At 41.5% G+C, this 19448-nt stretch overlaps 1 protein-coding gene across 5 annotated transcripts in view; it reads right to left on the bottom strand.

Moving 5' to 3' along the window:
- Window positions 1-1347: 1347 nt before the first annotated feature.
- Window positions 1348-19448, bottom strand: part of crim1 (cysteine rich transmembrane BMP regulator 1 (chordin-like)) — a 32256-nt gene continuing 14155 nt past the window's right edge. Inside the window, exons 5-15 of one of the 5 annotated variants that reach the window (XM_072365338.1) lie at window positions 17789-17968; window positions 15221-15424; window positions 14086-14214; window positions 13632-13785; window positions 11197-11318; window positions 7839-8057; window positions 6360-6575; window positions 5040-5261; window positions 4180-4302; window positions 3731-3909; window positions 1348-3363 (exon numbers count right to left, since the gene is read on the bottom strand). In XM_072365338.1, coding sequence (XP_072221439.1) covers window positions 3169-3363; window positions 3731-3909; window positions 4180-4302; window positions 5040-5261; window positions 6360-6575; window positions 7839-8057; window positions 11197-11318; window positions 13632-13785; window positions 14086-14214; window positions 15221-15424; window positions 17789-17968 — 1943 coding nt within the window. In that variant the 3' untranslated portion in view covers window positions 1348-3168. Of the gene's footprint in view, window positions 3364-3730; window positions 3913-4179; window positions 4303-5025; window positions 5262-6359; window positions 6576-7838; window positions 8058-11196; window positions 11319-13631; window positions 13786-14085; window positions 14215-15220; window positions 15425-17788; window positions 17969-19448 lie in introns of all 5 variants that reach the window. The other 4 variants (XM_072365337.1, XM_072365336.1, XM_072365335.1 and 1 more) reach the window with 4 other exon arrangements.

The following is a 19448-nucleotide window of genomic DNA, read 5'->3' on the forward strand; positions in this document are numbered from 1 at the left end:
TGTTTTTAATCAATGGAATGATAATTGAGTGTAAATGGGTGCATTGTTATAAAAAAAACTGATCAAAATGGTCTTCATAGGTTCTTTCTGGGAGTTTGTCGTCATATGATCAAAAGAGATTTCTGAGGACCTCCAAAAAAGAATTGATGCTCATCAAGCTAGGAAAGCTCAGAGTTTACAGTAAGACTGTACAATTATAGAGAATTCAGGACCATTGCTACTCTCCCCACCTGTGGTTTACCAACGAAAAGCAGTCAGAAAACCAGGCATGTAATGGTCTGAGTGGTTAAACGAAATGTAGGGTAACTAAAGGCCTCTCATCTTGAGTTATGTTCAAGAGTCCATCATCAAAGAAGAACTTTACCATATCTGTGAAACATGGAGGTGGTTGTATCATTGTTTGAGCCCGTTTTGCCACCACTAACTAAACAAATTCTCAACTATACCAACAAAGTTGAAAAGCCTGGGGTTCACAAAGCAAAAGTACCACTAGTTGCACTTACTAAAACAGATTCTCATCAACTTGTGTTTCGCTCTTCGGAGAAAGAAGTTATGAAGTAGCACAACTTGTGAAAGCTTTATGTTGCAGTATTTGAAATATTCAAGTCATGGGACACTGGCCTCAGTGTTTGCTTTATTGACTGTTCCGGAAAAGCTTCCTCATCTTGAAGTTTATCAGTGAGCTTTGCAGGAAAAGCCTAAACAACAGCGCGGGACTGTTCAGGTTTCCAGGTCCGGCCCGTATACCTTTGTGTTTTCTGGCATTTTATTATCCCATTGGATAGATGAGGTCTTCTTCCGTTTTCACGAGTGCTTAAATCTCAGAGGACCCCTCCCCTATACCTCTGGTATACACATCTGCATCTGCTACTTAGATAAGAGCAACTGGAAAGCAAGAGAAAACAACTAGATAAAAAGAATAAAAGACAAATTTCCATTTGGAGTGGAATTCGCAGATGTGCATGAGCATGTAAGTGAAGCAGAAGCACTAACTGATACCATCTTGGATGACATCACTGCTCTTCATGGAGTTGAAGTGTAAATATCAGCGCAAGCCACCTTGATTCACACGTTTATTTTTTCAAAATGAGTGTAAATGTTACAGTTTATAATCTAAGAAACATATTTACAAGATTTGCAACAGTGAAATAAATAAGGTTGTACAGAATATAGCAGATAGAAATGGTAAATAGTCTACACATACAGCAGCTTCGGCTACTAAAAGTTCATTTAGAAAAAAAACAACTATATTTTAGTATTAATAAATAAAGCTATGTAAAAAATAAATAAGGTATTCTTCTGTCCTACTTATTCAAACTACTTTTTTTTTTTTTTTTTTTTTTAAACACACAAAAGAACAAAGAATTGAATAAGCTCTTACAGTTACCTCTTCATTTTAAAGCACACAAACACATACAAATGAACTGGAAACACTTCAATATGAATTTGTTTCTAACCAATTTTGGCATCAAAATGGTCTTTGTATTGAAATATTAGCAATGGACTCCTATTCAAAAACTAGGCTTGGTCTGCAATGCTTCTCACATTCTGTCCCTCCTTGTACAGATCAGAGGGGCACGGAGCCTCTCTTCTTGAGCAGTGTGTCCGCTCAAGTGCTTTAACATCGCTGTGCACTTAATATGCCCATCAAGTCCCCGATTAGGGACTTTATCCCTCCAGGAATCCAGCAGGGCGTTTTTTCGTACACTGACTCTAAAGAAAAGTGCTCTTTAACTCTCTTTAACGCACTATGATGGTGCAATGTGTACGATTATGTACACATGCTAGCAAGCTCCCCTTACGTCAACACATCACATTATTCACCTGGATATGAAGAGCTGATGAGATCATTAACTCTTCGTTATTTGTGTGTAAGTTACCTTTTTTTTCTTGATATAGTCTAACAGTTATTGAGAAAAACAAGATGCCCACAATGAAAATGCATTAAGGCTTTAGAATTAAGGCTTTACAAAGAATCATTACAAAACGTTGCTGATGCATGTGCACAATAGCTCCCTCCACACACAGCTTTGTATGAAGTGAGGCATCAAAGACATTCCACATAGATCCAGAGGAAACACCTGCACTTTTTTCTTTACCCCTCTGTTGTTCACTAAATGACACCATCTGAATGAACATCACTCCTGTCTAGCTCTGATATCTTTGAGATGAATTACGTCCTTCTGGCTGGTTTGAAAGACAAAAAAAATCCCATAAGGGTGAATGGAAAGTTGATGCCCATTAGTTACAGTTTAGAGAGCGAATTCACACATTTCTTCTTAATGAAACTGCCATTGGCTGTCTGAGATATTTCTGAATGGAATGACTCGGGTCATTTGAAGGTGCACGCAACTCTGTTTTTTGGGAAGCGTGTCCTCCTCATACAGGAGATGGGGGGGGGGGGAATGTTATGACTGGCATTTCAAAATCTTTCAGTCTGGCCCTACAGAGACTGCCACGATTAAAACAAGAGGTGGCCAAGTACAAGACAACATCTAGTATAAATACTGTAGAAATATACAAAAACTAAGAAACCACACATGCTAAAGCAGGGGTTCAGATCTGGGGGTGTTTATAAAACCTGCTGGCTCTTGTTTTGCCAGAGGTGTTCAATTTTACGGTTCTTTTGGCTTCCCTACTGATAACAATGTTTGCATCCACGAAGCACTTTTGCACATGAAAGGTGAAGCATCCTCAATGTCCTTTTTATAGTCCAAACCCCTGTCCTAAAGCTTTTTATGCTCCTCTTATTGCCTCAAAGTTCCAGTTTCAAAAGAGCCAATAAGAAACAGTAATATTACAGTGTTCACAGTCAAAGTCTGATTCTGACAGTGGAGCCTCTCTGGCTGACTCCTTTTCTGTTTTAAAGCAAAGCCCAAAGTTGCTGTGTCCTTTACGTGTCCACTTGTCCATCAAACTCCCAGTATGCCACTCCATCTGGATGTCCAAACACAGAAGAATATGGACACATGATGAAAAAGTGGTCACTTGTTTTGTCTCTTGTCGAGAATCCTCGGTTTAACTGTCACACAAAGGGAAGGGTGGGAAGAAGGCGGCTCCCCAGGAGTGTGCATGGTTACACAAACCACAAGGGCCACAGCAGGAGAGAGTGAGAAATGCAGGACAGCTCTGACCTGCAGAGTTTTTTGTTTGTTTGATTGTTTTCTCTTAGCGTGGTGTCCAGTCGTTGCCCATGCTGAGCTTGGCCCTGGGGATGGTCATCTTCTCTGTGCAGGGGGAGCTCATTTCTGGAGAGAAGTGGATGATGCCGCAGTCATTCTTCACATTCTGAAATTTGTTCTCCTTAGAGGGCTCCATGTAGACCACTGAATTCTTGTTTATGTGCTTCTTCAAGATCACAGTCTGCAGAGGGGTGAAGAAGGAGAAAGAAAATGCTGAGGCCACGCTTTGGGTCACAGCTGGACAACTTGCTAATTTGTGTAGTTGGCTTTTGTTTATTCTAAAAGAGGTGATAACTTAATTCTTTTGGCATTACAGCCTCATTTAAAGATTGAGATTTTACAAGCGGCATGGCCTTTTCCGTTCAAATAAAAACAGGCCAAGGGAAACAACATTTATCCTAACGTCATGACAGTTTTAGTGTTGGTTGAAACAGAAACTGAAAGATCAAGGAAAAAAAATCTCCGGACCCATCTACAGTTTAGCTGGAGAGAGTCTGTAATTTGGTCTCATTTTAAGCAGATTTTGTGATTTACAGAGGATCTCTCACCTTCTTTGGTGCACTGTAGCAGGACATCTGCACCCACTTCTTTTTCTTGTTGATGAGTAATGCGACAATGAGGAAAATGATGATGGCCAAGAGGAGGCCTGCCAGGATCCAGGCTGCTGATTGGTAAACAAGGGCCATCTCTGTCTGGCTTGGATAATTCTCACCCAAACCTGGCTCATCTGCTGGACACAAACAACACCGATTTTTAATAGCCATCATAAACAGCTCAATTCTATGACTAACCATTTGGAAGATATTCAGCCTCAGTCATTCTGACTGGAGTCTCAATGAGAGAGAGTGTTTAGACCGTGTGAATTCATATAAATAAATGTATCAAGCCATTCCAAACATTAAAGGTGGTTATCCATTTGGCAAAGTAGCCAAATGAAGAACAAGATTGGGTCAGGACTGGGGGAGCTTGAGGAGGTGAAGGTTTAATAAGCAGTTACCTGACTCAGCAGTGATGGGTGGCACAGTGATGGTGGTGATCCAGTGTGGAATCGCTGCTTTAGTAGTGACTGTTGCTTTAGGGCTACTGGTGGACACCACCACCGGTACCGATGTTGTCACCTCTGTTCAGACAGGAGTAACATATCAATATGGCTGGTGTTATGCAGAACTAGCCAGGCATAAATATTTTTAACAGCAAGTTAGTGTTTACAGTCCTTGATTTCTCAGCTGATAAGCTGTGTTTTTAGGACCTGTCCTCTTTACCTCGACTGGACGGGTCTGTGAAGGCATTGCGTAAAAAGCTCTGTTTTCCACCAGGCAACTAACAAAAACAAAAGACCTGGTGACATGGCACCATACCAGGGGAAACAATAGAGGTTTTCGTCTATAGGAAAAGCTGACATGGAACTTTGCCTTCCTGTGCTGCTGCTGCAGGCGAGAGCGTTGCAGGCCGAATCAGTCGGGGACAGGAAAAACGTGTGAATGTGCGGATGCTCGAGGAATGTTTTCGCTCTGAGTGGACTCTGAGTGTGTCGCATGGAATATTTTAAGAGTGATGGTGTTTGCTTATATAGCGACAGAGTGGCTAGGTCTGACGAACAAACATGCACACACACACACACACACACACACACTCTGTATACACTGGCTACAAAATCTTTTTTGCTACACATGTAACATCATGAATTATAACTGCATCAAGATTATTTTTGAAAATGAAGTGAGAAGTGTAACATACACTACATATAATTTACAAATTAATTTAAAATTATAACAAGTCCCTCAGTAATTGATAAGTTCTACACAGCAACTTTAAGAGGGCTGCTTTCTCTTTATTGAGATACCCCTAAAAACTCACCGAGACAGTGTGGGCAGCACTGGCCTTTGCGTAAAACTGGTACCCTGCAATTGGCAGCCGGACAGCGCTGAGAGAAACACTGAATGGTGCCGTTGTTGCAGGTACAGCTGGTGCAGGCGTTGGCCCTCCACGAGTCCCCAGCGAGCAGCACGTCTCCTTCGCTTGTTATGCAGTACTCCTGTTGGCTGGTGTTCACTGGCAGCAAGGGGTTCAGTGTCTCGTCTACGGGTGGAAACAGATGTAAATAGGATTAGTAATGAAACAATAGTTAAGACTGTGTGGCATTTCACATTAGAGCCATTTACCTCACCGAATCAAACCTGGAAATGTGGGTGTACCGCTTATGGAAAGTGGCCCACTTTTGTCTGAGTTGCATAAGTGTGAGGGACCTGCTTCTGTATTTAACCTGGCTATATAACATCTCAATCCACAAGGCTTATTGGGCCTTAAAAACTGCTTTCAAGATAAGATGCTTTACTGTATGTCAAACACAAAGACAATTGACTCCATATGGCAAATGTCGGTTCAGTCTCCATCCTTATCTCTGGCTCTTTCATCACACCCCCACAGGCCTGTGATCTATGGCCTTTTCATGACCGGGGACTTCATTAGCATGTACACACTGCCCTGCTCTACTGTACACATACATCATAATGCCTGTCAGTGAGATGTGCATTATTCCCACATTCCTGGTGACCAGGCCCATACATATATCAAAGCCTGGTCTCTGACAGTCTCCTTTTGTGAGGGGAGATTCAGCGATAAGGTGGGCCGGCATTCTCAAGGAGCAGCTCTCAGGCGCAGTCATGCATTGCTGATTTGTGGGCCTCATGCTTGGGAGTGCTTGGGATATGTTGTTTATAAGTTTATAAATGTGTAAGAGATACTGAAGTGTTTGGGCTCAGTTGTAAATAAAACCTGCATGTGGTTTTGCATTTGTCTACACATTTGTGTATAAGCATATTCTCGTCACAAGACATGGCAAACATTCAGGAAGATTAGTTACATTCTTGGCCTTCCAGCAATCAAAGACGAGCCTCTGGTGTGGGTCGCTATGTGAAAGCTGTCCATATGTGCTACCGCCTGCCTGGAGGATCTCTATGTAAACCTGACTGGCCTTGGCTGGTTTCTTTATGAGTCTGTGTGGCTGACATTAAACTGCCCAACAGAGCAAATTGCAAGCCCTTCTAAAACCACATGCTGATAGCACATCCAAAACAGCTATATACTTCTCTGCTTCTAACCCAACTTCTGCTCCTACTGAAGTCATTCACTTCTTTTCTTTCTGAAAACACCCATCTTAACCTTTTTTTTGCTTACCTGGGCACACATAGCAACAGGTGTCCTTGCTCCTGACTGGTATTTGGCAGAGAGCTGGGGGACACACTTCAGTTTCGCACAGGACACGTCCCTTTCTGCAGGTGCAGCGTGTGCATTCGTCCAGGTTCCAAGTCTCTCCCTCCACGTAAAACTCTCCGCCAGGTGCTCGGCACACCACCATGTCCATCCCCTCTGGCTGACCACTGCCCGACTCATCTGCAGCAGAAATTAGGGGAAGAAGGGAAACTATCACATTTGTCCTCCAACATCAAATTTGCATTCTCACGAGCATTCATTCATTCAACCTTAACAGCTACATGATAAAGTAAAACCAAAGTATTCAAAGAGTAAACTGAGTCTATTTTTGCTAACACTGATTTAGCTGTAAACATCTTTATTGTCCAACAGAGGAGCAGACATCTGCAAAGAGTTAGCCTGCTGTCCCCTGACTGCATAGAGCGCATAGCTTCTGAAAGTTGTCGACATTCTTTCACTTCTAAATATTTGAACAGCCAACTGAGTTGCTTCTCCATAAATATCTCTCATGAGTTGGAGAGTTGTGGATAAAAAAGTGTGGATGTGGATCAGTGCACCTTCCAATTCCAAAGGAACAGATAGAGACTGTGAGTTTGCATGTGGGGAAGGGGCCAGCAAGTCAGACCCTGGGAGCTAGGTGATGATGATACAAAGCCCTGAGGTGTAAAAGCTATTTCAATGCTTCCATCACATCATCTTGCAATCATTTTGAAGATTCATAGTTAGATTTGCGTTGATTTTGGAAAACTATGTGCTCATCGTAAATGAGCTTTTCCAAAAATCTGGGACAGGAGTCTGTTACCTCTGTGTTGTACACGTTCAATAAAAAGAAGTTATGTGTAAGTCGGAACTTCTTTGTTCCTTAGCTGTTTAACTGTCCAGGACCTCCTTTGTTGTATGTTTTCCATTTCATTATTCACCAAATGTTTGCAGAGGGTGACAGTTCTGGACTGGAGATGGGCCAATTTAGTGCCTGGGATCTTTTACTACCGAGGCATCATGTTGCATTACGTGCGTAGTTTGGTTATTTCTTGCCTAAATAAATACATGGGTCTACAATAATGGAGCCTGCACAAATGTCTAAGTTACATAACATACCTCAAATGTTGTCCCATACCACCACAGATGTTAGCCTTTGGGCTATGTCCTATCAAGCCAAACGATTCCTCTCCTCCCTTACCCACATGACACAAAATCCGACTTTCAAAGAGAATTTCAGATTTTGATTGGTCAGACCTGAGGAAAGTTTTTTGATCTGTTTTTCTGGATGTTTATGTATGGTTATGATAATAATTCAGCTATAAATGCAAATATAAGAATAATTAACATGGGGTTGAGTAAAGCCTGTCACTGTGTCCCAGCTGTTTCACTACTGATGTATCAACCAGAAATGATCCTTTAATCTTGTGTGAATAGAATCATGACTGAAATGCAGAGACATACCCTCACAGGTAGGACAACATTGGTCAGGCTTGACAACAGGATGAGAACAGCTGGGCATGGGGCAGGATATGAGCACACACATCTCCCGTCCAGAGTGGCAGTAGCAGTCACGACAGCCATCGTGCCAGCTATCACCCTCCTCAAATCGTTGCCCATTGGAAGTTAGACAATAGCTGGGAGTCGGGGCTGGGACAGTGGTGCTTGGGACATGGCCACTTTCTAGAAACACAAAAATGAAAGGCACAGACATTAATGTGGCAGCACAGGACTTGTAGACAGTTTTGTCTAATTAAAAAAACCCAAAAACTTGTAGGACCTGCTGCTGCAAAGAAACTATGAATAAATCCACTGTGGTAGTTTCATTAGGTGCATTAATGATCAACAGTAAAATAGGCCAGTATTACTGTTTAATTCAAATAAAGGCTAATGGGGGAGCTATGTCGTGTACTGAAACTTTCACCGGTCCATATTTGGTCATCCTTCGTTGTTAATTTAAATCTATAATGCAGCCAAAAATGACGATGGATAAATGTCCCATGTTCTTTGTAAGCTGACAAAAAAAATTAATAGGTAACCACTGTGAGACACATACTGTATGGTAGAGTCTAACAGCAAAACGACACAGGAGGTCATTAACTTGACATTTTCCTTTAAAACGTAATAAAGAATGTGAGCAAGGATCCAAAATGACATGCAGTCTCAAGAAAACCCGACTGCAAAAGTGCATTTGATACTTCCCCCTGGCCGGATACTTGACTTTACTATGTCATTTAAAAAGAAAAAAAGAGTGGTAGGGGAAGCCATTAAAGTGTTTGGAAGGAATTATAAAACACAAATTATAGCTAGAAAAATAAATTGAAAGAAAATTTTAGATTTAAGTCCTTTCACATGATGAATTATGGTTCTGTATATCCTATGATTAAGGGAAAAAAAGCTTTGCATTTAGAGAATTTGACCAGCACTTATCATGACTGCCACTGGGGTACGTCTGGGTCATTTCACTAAGTTAGGAACCTTCCTTAAAGACAAAAAAACAAAAGACCATTCGACTGCACCCTGTGACCTTATGAGTGCCGAAATAGCCAAATTGTCACACTTTTAAAGTTGGAAGAAAACTGGAATAAAATAGAACCCTGTGAGCGGCACAGTTTAGGCAGATGTCTGGATGCGTCTTTTACTGTTATATCTGAAAAACCCATGCAAAAAATGAAATTAGATTCAATTCAATCATACTTCCCAAAGGTTTTTTGTTTTTTTTTTGTGGCAAAATGTTTTGGTAGAGAACAGAGAGGCATATTCATGAGTTTTGAAATCCAGTGAAGAGTTATTTATTTGGAGTGGGTACTGGTCAGCGTGTTTGTGGAGAGGAGGAGCCAGGTGCACTGCTATCCTTGTCATACAAGAAACAGTATGAGGCCGTATTTATACGGTATTTATTTATAAAGTATTTATAATTCAGCTAAACTGGCTAAAAAAAACACATCACATAAAATGTGGCTGAGCATAAATATTGCTCCTTCATACCAGCTTTAAACTCTGAGGGAATCTTCTTGGATTTGTGTAAATATCCCCTGGATAAAGCTAAACACCAACAGGAACCAAAACAAGCAAACATAAAACTTTTCGTCTCACAGCAGAGCAACAAAAGGTCACATGGAATCGAAGGTGCAGCTTAGGATCACAAGTTCAGCGCTGCCTAAAGTGATCTCCCTTTCTCAGTTTAGCTTCTACTCCAGTGCAGCTTATCATTCAAACATTGTGGTGTAGCTCCTGTTGGATAATAAGATGTGACATGACAATACAAACATTTAGAATGTCATTTGAAAAATAAGCTGGGCTCATCCCTCGGAGGTCATGAACATGCATCAAAGATTTATGTTTTGCAGTGGTTGTAAGAAAAAGATGATTAGGTGAAAGGTTTTTCATCACATGAATGAGAAATCTTCACTGCTGTGTCCTGCTGTGGTCCTTAAGTAGGTAAGACACTTTCAACAGTTTATTACCAAACGTTCATCTAACCAAGACTCCTGAGATGATAAGATCTCCATTTCAAGAATGTCCTGGCCAAGACAAGTAGCAGCTCAGCCCAATAAATTGTACACGTACACATAATATGAAACGAACAACAAGGCCATTAAAACTATAAACATCCCAAAGCAAAGGCATCAGACACTTAATTGTCAAGTCATTGCAACAACATTGCTTTAGTAAGACCTGCTCTTTAAGATTTCAGCAGTTTTTGAGCTGAGTGTAGGGGCAGCATATTCAAACGCTTTGTTGAAGCAACCACTGAGTCACACAAGGTGCGTTATATAGTATTAAAAGCTTGTTGTAGCAGACATAAAGCCTAATAGGGCATAGATACAGCACCGTACATCACAGCATCATCAGCATAAAAGTGAAAAAAATTTTATATTCAAGTGATCCCACGACAGACCCCTGAGGTGCACACTTAATTACAATGAGGTATTTGAAACCGATGTCTTCTTTGAAAAATTTCTATCAATGTGTACAAACCGTCCCATAGTGTGCTCAGATGCTTTAGCACTAATGGGTCCTCGGGTTAATACTGCAAGTGTCGAAAGCCTTAGGTACATCAACAAAAAGGACTGCACAGTGTTGCTAATTGTCCCCAATAGGCCCACTGGAGTAGATTAGTATGCATACTAAAAAATGCAAAAGAAAACCAATAAAAAACACTATATTCATCATACTGGGACTGGGTAGTGTAGTAGTATGATAGCCACCTTCCTTGTGGTAGACCTGGGTTCAAAACCCCTGCATGAAAGGTACTACATCCAGTGGGGGTCCTTAGGCAAGACCCCTTTACCTGCCTACCTGTAAGTCGCTTTGGATAAAAGCGTCTGCCAAATGCATAAACATAAACATAGTTTACAATGCCCTCTGGCCATCTTTCTGTCTGAAACACTGCATTTCGACTTCTGTCTATTCAAATTTCTTAAAACTTAAAAATGTAAGTGTCAATGTTAGTGATCTCAATTCCCAATAATCATGTAAATGTTATTATTTCATGCCATGTATTCAGCAAATTTCATGCATTTGAGTTTGGCAATTTTTGTGTAATATTAATGATGGACATACAAAAGGCCCCAGTCACAAACATCCATCTCTGCTCTCAATAAGGACAAAGGAACTCAGGCACAATTAAAAGTTAAAAGGCATGTACCTTTAGCAGGCAGGTGTAAACAAAGTACCCAACCTGGGTGAATTATGGGCTGTGTGGGATTTAAAGTCTGATCGTTTTTATGACTCATTTGCAACTCTTTCTTGTTACCTTACCCTTGTGTGTTTTTTTTTAACTATGATGAGTATCTGATTTCCAAGAGGATTCTCTTACCTTTACACATGCAGATGGAGCAGCCCTTCCTGTTCTGACGATAGCCATTGATGCAGTGCTTGTCACAGGTAAAGGGAGGACACTTGACACAGCGACACATCTCACAGCCATGCTTGTTCCTCCTACAGGGTGACAACCAGTGAATAAAAGTCAGTTTTCTACAACAGTTGAGTCAGGAGGTCAGAAATACCAGCCCAAATGGAGTTTGAGATCAGTGGAACAGTCTGGTGTTGTGACACAGTGAGACCCAGATGCTCAAGTCAAGAATAATCAACATCTGGACCTACTTTGCTCTCTCCATATTAGCTCCCTTTGAAGAATGGCAAATAAAAGGCCAACATGTGAGAACCCTGTGGTTTGCACATCATACCAGCCTTAAAGAGTTTGAAAGGGGCAATCTAAAGCCAATTCAGATGCTTCCAATTCATCCCGTTACCATCTTTATTGCTCCGAAAGCCTCTGGCAAACATACAGTATGAAGGCATTAGTGAGCAGTGGCCAGATAAGATCTTATGTAGATAATGAGAGCTTGTTGATACAGAAAAAAAAAAGTGGGAGACAGAGGCTTCTAACGGTCATAGCTGACGGCTGATAATTCTACTTAACTGACCAGGAAAGTAACTTGAAAGAGCAACTGTAAAGGGATAAGCTTGCATGTACAGAGGGGAACAGTATGAAGTAAAGAAGCTGTAGAAGCTGGAAACAGACCAGTTGGATTCAATTATCTACCTAATAAAGTATGGATGAGCTGCGGGTTGATAAATTGTCAAAACCCAGATAAAAGAATGACCACATTCTACCCTTCTCTCATTCTAGACTTCCTCTCCATCCCTCCCCGTCTCATTCATTCTCAATGAGCCTTCTTCTTTGCCTTTATCTCCAGGTAAGTGATGATGCCCATCTCATGCTGAGGCCTTGATAATTACCCTATTAATCTTCATCTGCCAAAATCAGACCCTGAAACCTATGATGCGTACATTATAGAGGACATAAAATTCAGGCTCAGCAAACAGAGGAACCTATCGTGCTGAAACAGCAATAACAGCTACAGAAACAACACTACGAGAGGCTGACCAGTGTCTCACTGTACAAACACAGAGACAGAGTCAGTCGACCTTGGAGCAATGCTTTGTTTAAAGATGGTATGAGGAATGCCAAGCAGTGCTTCGGGCTCCAGGGGGATAGAGGAGTTTGAGGAGATATTTGGGGCCCTGGCCTTAGATTGCTGGCTCAGCACAACTTCCAGTGTGGCACAACTGTGATGGCCAGTAGAATGCCATTGAGGACCCAAGTGGTCAGAGTCCAGATTTTGAGCGATAAAGAGATGGAAAACACCTCTTAAGCGGCAGGTATTACCCTTAAAAAAAAAACAAAACAAACAAAAAAAAAAAACTGTTAACACAAGTGTTTGACTCATGCGTGTTCATTTTTACAAGGTTTGTATTCATCCTGCTTAGGATATGCACATTAAAATACTTACAGGATGTCATTAATGCATCCAGTACAAACACAGAGATCATTTGATCTTTCTGTTCCTTTGTGGTGGCCACATGGAGGAGTTCTGTGTTAAAGGACAGATCTGCACTGTGCGACCGGCAAGCTCTCAAAGGATTTTAGACTTCTGAAGCAAGACCTGAACAGCTGCTTCTAAAGGATAAAGCCAGGACTTCCTGCCCCTCTATTCCCCACAGGATTTTCCTCATCTTCGCCCTTCTCTTCTGCAGACATATCGGGCTCATCTTTAGCTGTGGTTCCGGACAGCACGATTGAGATATCAGGAGGATCCCGACAATATACATTTCATAAAGGCCACTTTTGTCCTGATGTGTTTTTGATTGTTGTTTTGAGACAGGATGATGATTTATGAAATGAGAGTGGTGCCTGGGGACCAAGCATCCCCATACAAAGCACTTCCAGATGTTTGATTGGGTTAAATGGGATTAGGAGGAGAGGAGTTGCAGGGGGTTGGGAGGCTAATGTGGACCTCACAGAAATGTACTCGCACACAAACAGACTTGCACGCACTTGCACGTAGATTTAGAAACCTGGGAATGGCCACCAAGGTAGGTAAGCTCTTTGATCTTGCATTGGAAGAACTGTTCTCACCAACTAATGAACTGGCACTGGCTGCAAGGCACCACAAAAAAATATTGAACTTATTATATAATCATAGCAAGAGGTGTCAAGCTAAAAAACTTAAAAACTCTATTTTTACATGGTTCATGCAGAAATGAATCAAGTTTCAATTAAATAACACAATTTCCAAAGACTGCAACTCACATAAGCTTTTCTGTGTTATGAGTGTAGAAGAGCAAACCAGCATGCTACTTTACTGACAGAGACAGATGCTTTTAAACAGAGGGAAAGCATGGATGAGAAATGATCTAGCTGGACTTTGACGATGAGAAACCCACAGGGTCAGAGGCTATACGTACACATATCCATAAGGGCAGGTCTTTGTGCAGGTCAGAGGTCGGCACTTGGGCGTGGGGATACTGCACTTGCACACTTCACAGCCAAAATCATCCCTCTCATATCCCATTGGGCATTGCAGAGAACAGTATTTTCCCAGGTCAGGACAGGAGTCATCTGAAAGAGTTGGGAGAGAGGTCATCTGATCATGGGCACAACAATCCATCAAAAAGCCAAAGCATGATTTGCTATGCTCACGGGAACATTCCCGTGACAGAGAGCTTTGCAGAGACACAGATAAGCTGTGATGGATATCAGCATGCCTATGCTTCAGTGAAAACCAAGTGGTTGCCAAATTCTTTTGACACCAGTAGCAGCAAACAGGTAAATACACATATCAATTCTTCAGTCGTCTGAAAGTGATTCCCTGAAATTTAACCCTTGAGGTTCAACAAAGAGTGAGGGAACAGAACTTACTGTTGAGACACTGGCAGAGGAGACATCCGCTTTTGTCTTGATGGAAGCCATAGGGGCAGTCATTCCCTGACAGGGAGCAGTTTTCCAAGGGTGGGCACAGCATGGGGCTAACTGTTTCATAAGAAGGCTCTGGAGAACAAAGAGATGAGGGAGGGAAGGTCATTTGCAAGAGGAAAAACTCATGGACAAAAAATTTAGGTCACAAATTGGAATGGACATGGTAAGTATTTGGGTTTAATAAACCAAACTGCTCTTTGCAATGAAAAGATACTTTCATTGCATATTACAATATTGAAAATAGTTCTGTTTACAGTGTGTGTGTATGTGCGTGTGCGTGTGTGCGCTCGCACGCACGCACGAGTGCATGCTTGAAACCTCTCAGTTGTAATATTTCATTCATATTCCTTGTGCCAACTGTAATAGCTACTGATTTACACTGCCCAAAACAGTAATTACAGATAAATGTTGAGCAATTACATTAGGGTGGGTCGCACCGTGAGAAGTGTTATACTTCTCTGTTTTATTGTGCAGAGCAGTCTGCCATTAATAAGTCAAGTGTGTCTTGCAGATGTGCTGTATAAGCTCCATGACAACCAGTGAAGATCAGCAAGTGTCTGCTGGGAAAGTCATATTCAAGAAACTGCTCCTGATTGATTTGATTTTGATTTGATCTTGGGCTAGTTTTAGAGTGAATCCACAATAAACGAGGACAGAACAAAAGGCACACATGCACCCTCACTTCTTCCATCAAACACCTCTGGCCACGTTCTGTGGGAGGAGCAGTTCAACGAGCTGTGACTAATTACGCAAAAAAAAAAAATCCACCTCAATTATGCAGCCTCCTGCTTTAAAAGCATGCTGTAACCTCACTCACACAGGTGGGTCTCATTTTGGTGGGCAAGGGTAATAAAGGAACATAAAGAACCCTGCAGTTTGAAGAATGCTCTGTGGCCTCCTCTTTAATGAGCCCACGTCGACATGCTCACTGTAGCAAAGCTGTGGGGCCACATGAGCCTTCAACATGTGGCATGCGGGTTAATGTGTAGCTCATATAGATCATATAGATTTATCTCTGCATAACAGACAGAAGGCTCTCAAAAGACAGGCTCTACTTGGTATGAAGACCCACACATACCTTCGCAGAAGGGACAGCACTCTCCGGGGATCTTCACAGGGTTTTGGCAGCTCTGTTTGCAGGCCATGGCTGTACAGTGTGGTTCTCCATCCACACACTGGCAGAAGGTGCAGTCGTCCTCTTTCCACTGCTCCTCATGGGCTCGCAGCTTATTGTTGACCCAGCAGCTGGCTTTAGTGCTGTCCATGGACAGCAACTCCACATCTAAGAGGGGTGGAAAGCGATAGGACAATCTTTGACTGGATTGTAAGCTAAGTAATATGTAAAGTTTGGCTTTGCAACCATGGATGAAATCTTTTAAATCCAACCCAAAGCTGCAGTGTCCAATGTGTCTATACCCCTCTACTGTGACTGAATAACGGGAGGCAGAGTGAGCGCAGAGCTGTGAGAGGCAGGATACTCCACATGGGAGCTAACAAGACATGGAAACTGGCCTTTGACCAAGAGCTAAGGAAAAAACACTGATGATTTCAGATAACTTATTTACATTTTTAAGTGGGGAGAGGCTCTTGGCTTTATGAAAACATATGTATGGATTTACGTTCAAATAAGGGGGATGCAGTTTGGGGTATTGCTTCGTCCTGAGGGAGATTTAGTAATTGGAAACACAGAGAGGCTAATGACTTTCATAACGTCTCGTCTCCAGTGTCCACGCACACTTTTAGTAAAAGTTTGACCTCATCCATGTGAGCTTTAGCTGTGATATCTCAGGTCGAAGGCTAGGACAGAATTTCATACCATAAACTTCTCTACATAGCAAAGCAAATTTCTTTTTTTAAATTCTAGATCTACTCATTAACCTTACGTTGAAGCCCTGAAGTCTTAAATAGTTTAAAAGCCAATCTGAGAAGCTATCTTGCTCAGCTGGAGATAATGGATGATGCCTTAGCCCAGCTCTGAGAACCTTGCTTTTTAATTTGCGGTTTAATTGGTTTTTCGGGGAAGTTAGAAGGCAGCCTCGGCCTTTTCCTTGTGTCATTGTTGAAAAATATATTTTCTGTGTGTTCACATGTATGGCACAAGTTATTAAGAGTGTGAAAGGGAAAAAGTTATTTTGTCCTCTCATAGAGGCTAAAATTTTGTCTGTTGAGGTTCCAATATAATTTCCTGTTGGGATAAATAAAGCATTTTTTCATTTAATTTTCATTTGATTTCATTTTCATTTATCTGGCTGCCCGCTAACCTGAATAGGATCCATCTTTTTTTTCCCCCTCATACTTAATTGTTGCTGTAATGTTACTGTTATAACAGAAACTGGGAAGGTTTACATGTTTAATATTAGCAAACAGATGAAAAAGAAAATAAATAACGACTGGTTGAAAGTGATGCAGCATATTCAAAAAACATTGCAAAAGCTCCAAAAGTACACACAATGCAAGTACATAATATGTTCTAGTTGGATTACTGACTAAGTTTGATTCCCCACACCATGTTAACCTGGCTTGTAGAAATAATGGTTAAACACTTACTAAATTGCTTCTAAATTAAAGCTGCAATCACTGATAATATTAGAACAAGGGGAAAATTACATATGAGTTTGGCATGTGTTAGCATTTGAATATGAGACTTCAATTTGTCAAGTGACCAAAATGACCATTTCCCTGTAGCTCTGTCTTTAGTTATCACACATCAAAGAAATACAATAGAAATGTTTCACTTACCAGCTGGTTGCAAACATTGTCTGATGCTTTGTGACTGCACAGTGTGCAATGTGTTTTTGCCACTTCGCTAAACATCGCTGTTAAATGTGATAAGAATACAAACTTTGGGATTTAAAGCTAGAACCATGAACTGAAAGATGCTTTGTAGAACTGAGGGGAACTTCAGAACTTTCTCTTGGAGGTAATTCTCTGCGGGTTTATGCTTAAAAGCAACCAATTTTACATACTGCAGAAATAATGATTCAGGATCATTTCATCTGGATCAAGAGATTACATGTTTGCAACGTTTCTTTGAGTGTTAAAGCCACTATTTGCTATAAAAATATGGTAGCTTTCATAACCAAATGATGAAAGAATCCATACCATCAACACAGCAGCAGACTAGAAGATGTAGCTCCAGCACTTACTGCTCAGCAGTCTTGCTCTTTGTCCTCCTCCCTCTCTCATGCATCTGATTAACTGTAGCCATGCAGGCAGAGGCCAAAGCTGGCTACCATCTCCAGCCAAGGGCTTCTGGAAAACTGTGTTGTGGTTGCCATATGCGCAGCATGCCCTTTTTGTTTAACAATGCCAAAAACACATTTCAGAGCACCCTACCTGGCTTTGAGCACATGTGTTCTTGCAAGTGTCTCCCCATTAAGCCAGATCTAGATCTTACAAAGTCAAGCCGCACACAATGAAAAGTCTCCCCAGTGTAAATTAATCCCTGGCGGGCTCCTCTTACACGCCACGTATGTTAACAACTATGGAAGCCGGTTATACGAGGGAGCCATCAAGGTGGGGTCACTGGGTGTGAGTGTCAGGTAAAATAGGTTTTGAATCAGCTTTAAATTACACTGTTTGAACAGTCTGGTGTTCAGCAAAATGATGCCACGTTTTAACATGATAACAACAGAAGTGAGTTTACCTATGCAGACAGGGCAGCACTCGCCCTCAGGAATGTAGAAGTTTTCACAGTCCAGCTCAGCACACTCTGCCTTGGAGCAGAAGGAGATTCCTCCTCGGCACTGACACAGCCAGCAAGGGTCCATGCGGTACACCTCTCCCTCTAAGAACTCTTTTCCATTGTGGACACACTTGGGAGAGACTGAGGAGAGGAACATGGAAAAGAGGAATGTAGTTAACCTTAAACTGAATTCCATGTGGGAAGGACAATGTTAATAAACACTGCAGTTTATGGATAAGTGCATGACACCAATTTTCTCATCATGACTATGGTATGAGAAAAAAATTCACAACCGTGTACAATCAATGACAGATTAGAAAACATCTGATCATATCTTATTGATGAAGGAATGTTTCATCTAATTTAAATGATGCAGAGGAGCAGTCAGATGGCTGAAGTTAGGCCTTCAGAGTGAAAAATGGCATTTATCGGACAATGAAACCGAGTCAGTGGGGAGGAATTTCACAGGGATCTATCAAATCTTGAAAGGTCTCTGGACACTTGCAGTGCAGAGTAAAAGAAAACAGTATGGGTCTGAGGCTTTGGCAGAATCTGGGCTCATGTGTGCTGATGGCAGGTAGAGTGAATCAATGCTCTGCCCTGTCTTTCTCAAAAGCATTAAAGCATTTAGCTTTCAGCTTCAGCTTTCAGTTGCATTCTCCCAACCTTGAAATGAAATTTGCTTCTTCACATCACTTCTGGAAATGATTCAATAAGTGTCAATGTGTCTCTGGATCCAAGCATGGAGGAGGAAAACAGTTGGAGGGGAGGCTGAAAAATAACCGCAGAAATGCCAAAAGTTGCAGTTTTCTCAAAATGAAAGTAACGGGCTCAACCGTTTAAAATTAATTAGGGTATTTTTGTGTCCAAAGATGGAAAGACTACAGCATAACAACTAAATGGCAACTGTAAATCATGCAATTAAATTCACCACAGTGGTTTGGGTGGCTCAACAAAAGTAACCACATCGTACCTTTTAATCTAACACACTTCAACATGAGGAAAGTGTGACAATGTGGTTATGCAAGAAAGTCTCCATACTCACAGAGGAGTACTAGCTAGGTGAATAATGTACTGCACAGATGGAGGCAGTGGTTTCTATAAATAAAAGCAGAGGTTACAGCAGCATCTGTATGCCATACCTTTGAGTGCAGACTCAAAGCGTCTACGCCAGTGACCCCATGCCTCCCGACAACCAGAGCTGCGCCTTTAACACGAAGCAGGTGCGGCAGCTGAGTTGAAAGTCAAGCGGGGATTTGTTGATCTTTTATTCTCCTCCTTGCCATTTTTTTTTCCCCCTCTCCAACTCTTTATTGTCCGGCTTTGCATGCAGCAAAACCAAGCAGAGAAAATGCAATAAGCACTTTAGCTGGCTGAACTCAAAAGGCAAGGTAATAGCTCTTTAACGCTCACAGAAGCAATAGGAAGTCACATGAGAGGATGCTCACATGTGATTTCCGCAGTGTCTGTTAATGGTAATCCCTAAAACAACTTGCGGCTAAATTCCATTCATGCTTTTTGATGTTCAGTCTTCTTTAAATTAAGGTGAGGATTGGATGTGGAGATAAACGAGCTGTAAAACATTGTCCAAATGCTCTTCTAAATCATTCACAATGAACTG

Source organism: Leuresthes tenuis, unplaced genomic scaffold (assembly GCF_036924035.1).
Source record: "Leuresthes tenuis unplaced genomic scaffold, fLeuTen1.0.hap1 SCAF_15, whole genome shotgun sequence".
Classification (NCBI taxonomy): domain Eukaryota; kingdom Metazoa; phylum Chordata; class Actinopteri; order Atheriniformes; family Atherinopsidae; genus Leuresthes; species Leuresthes tenuis.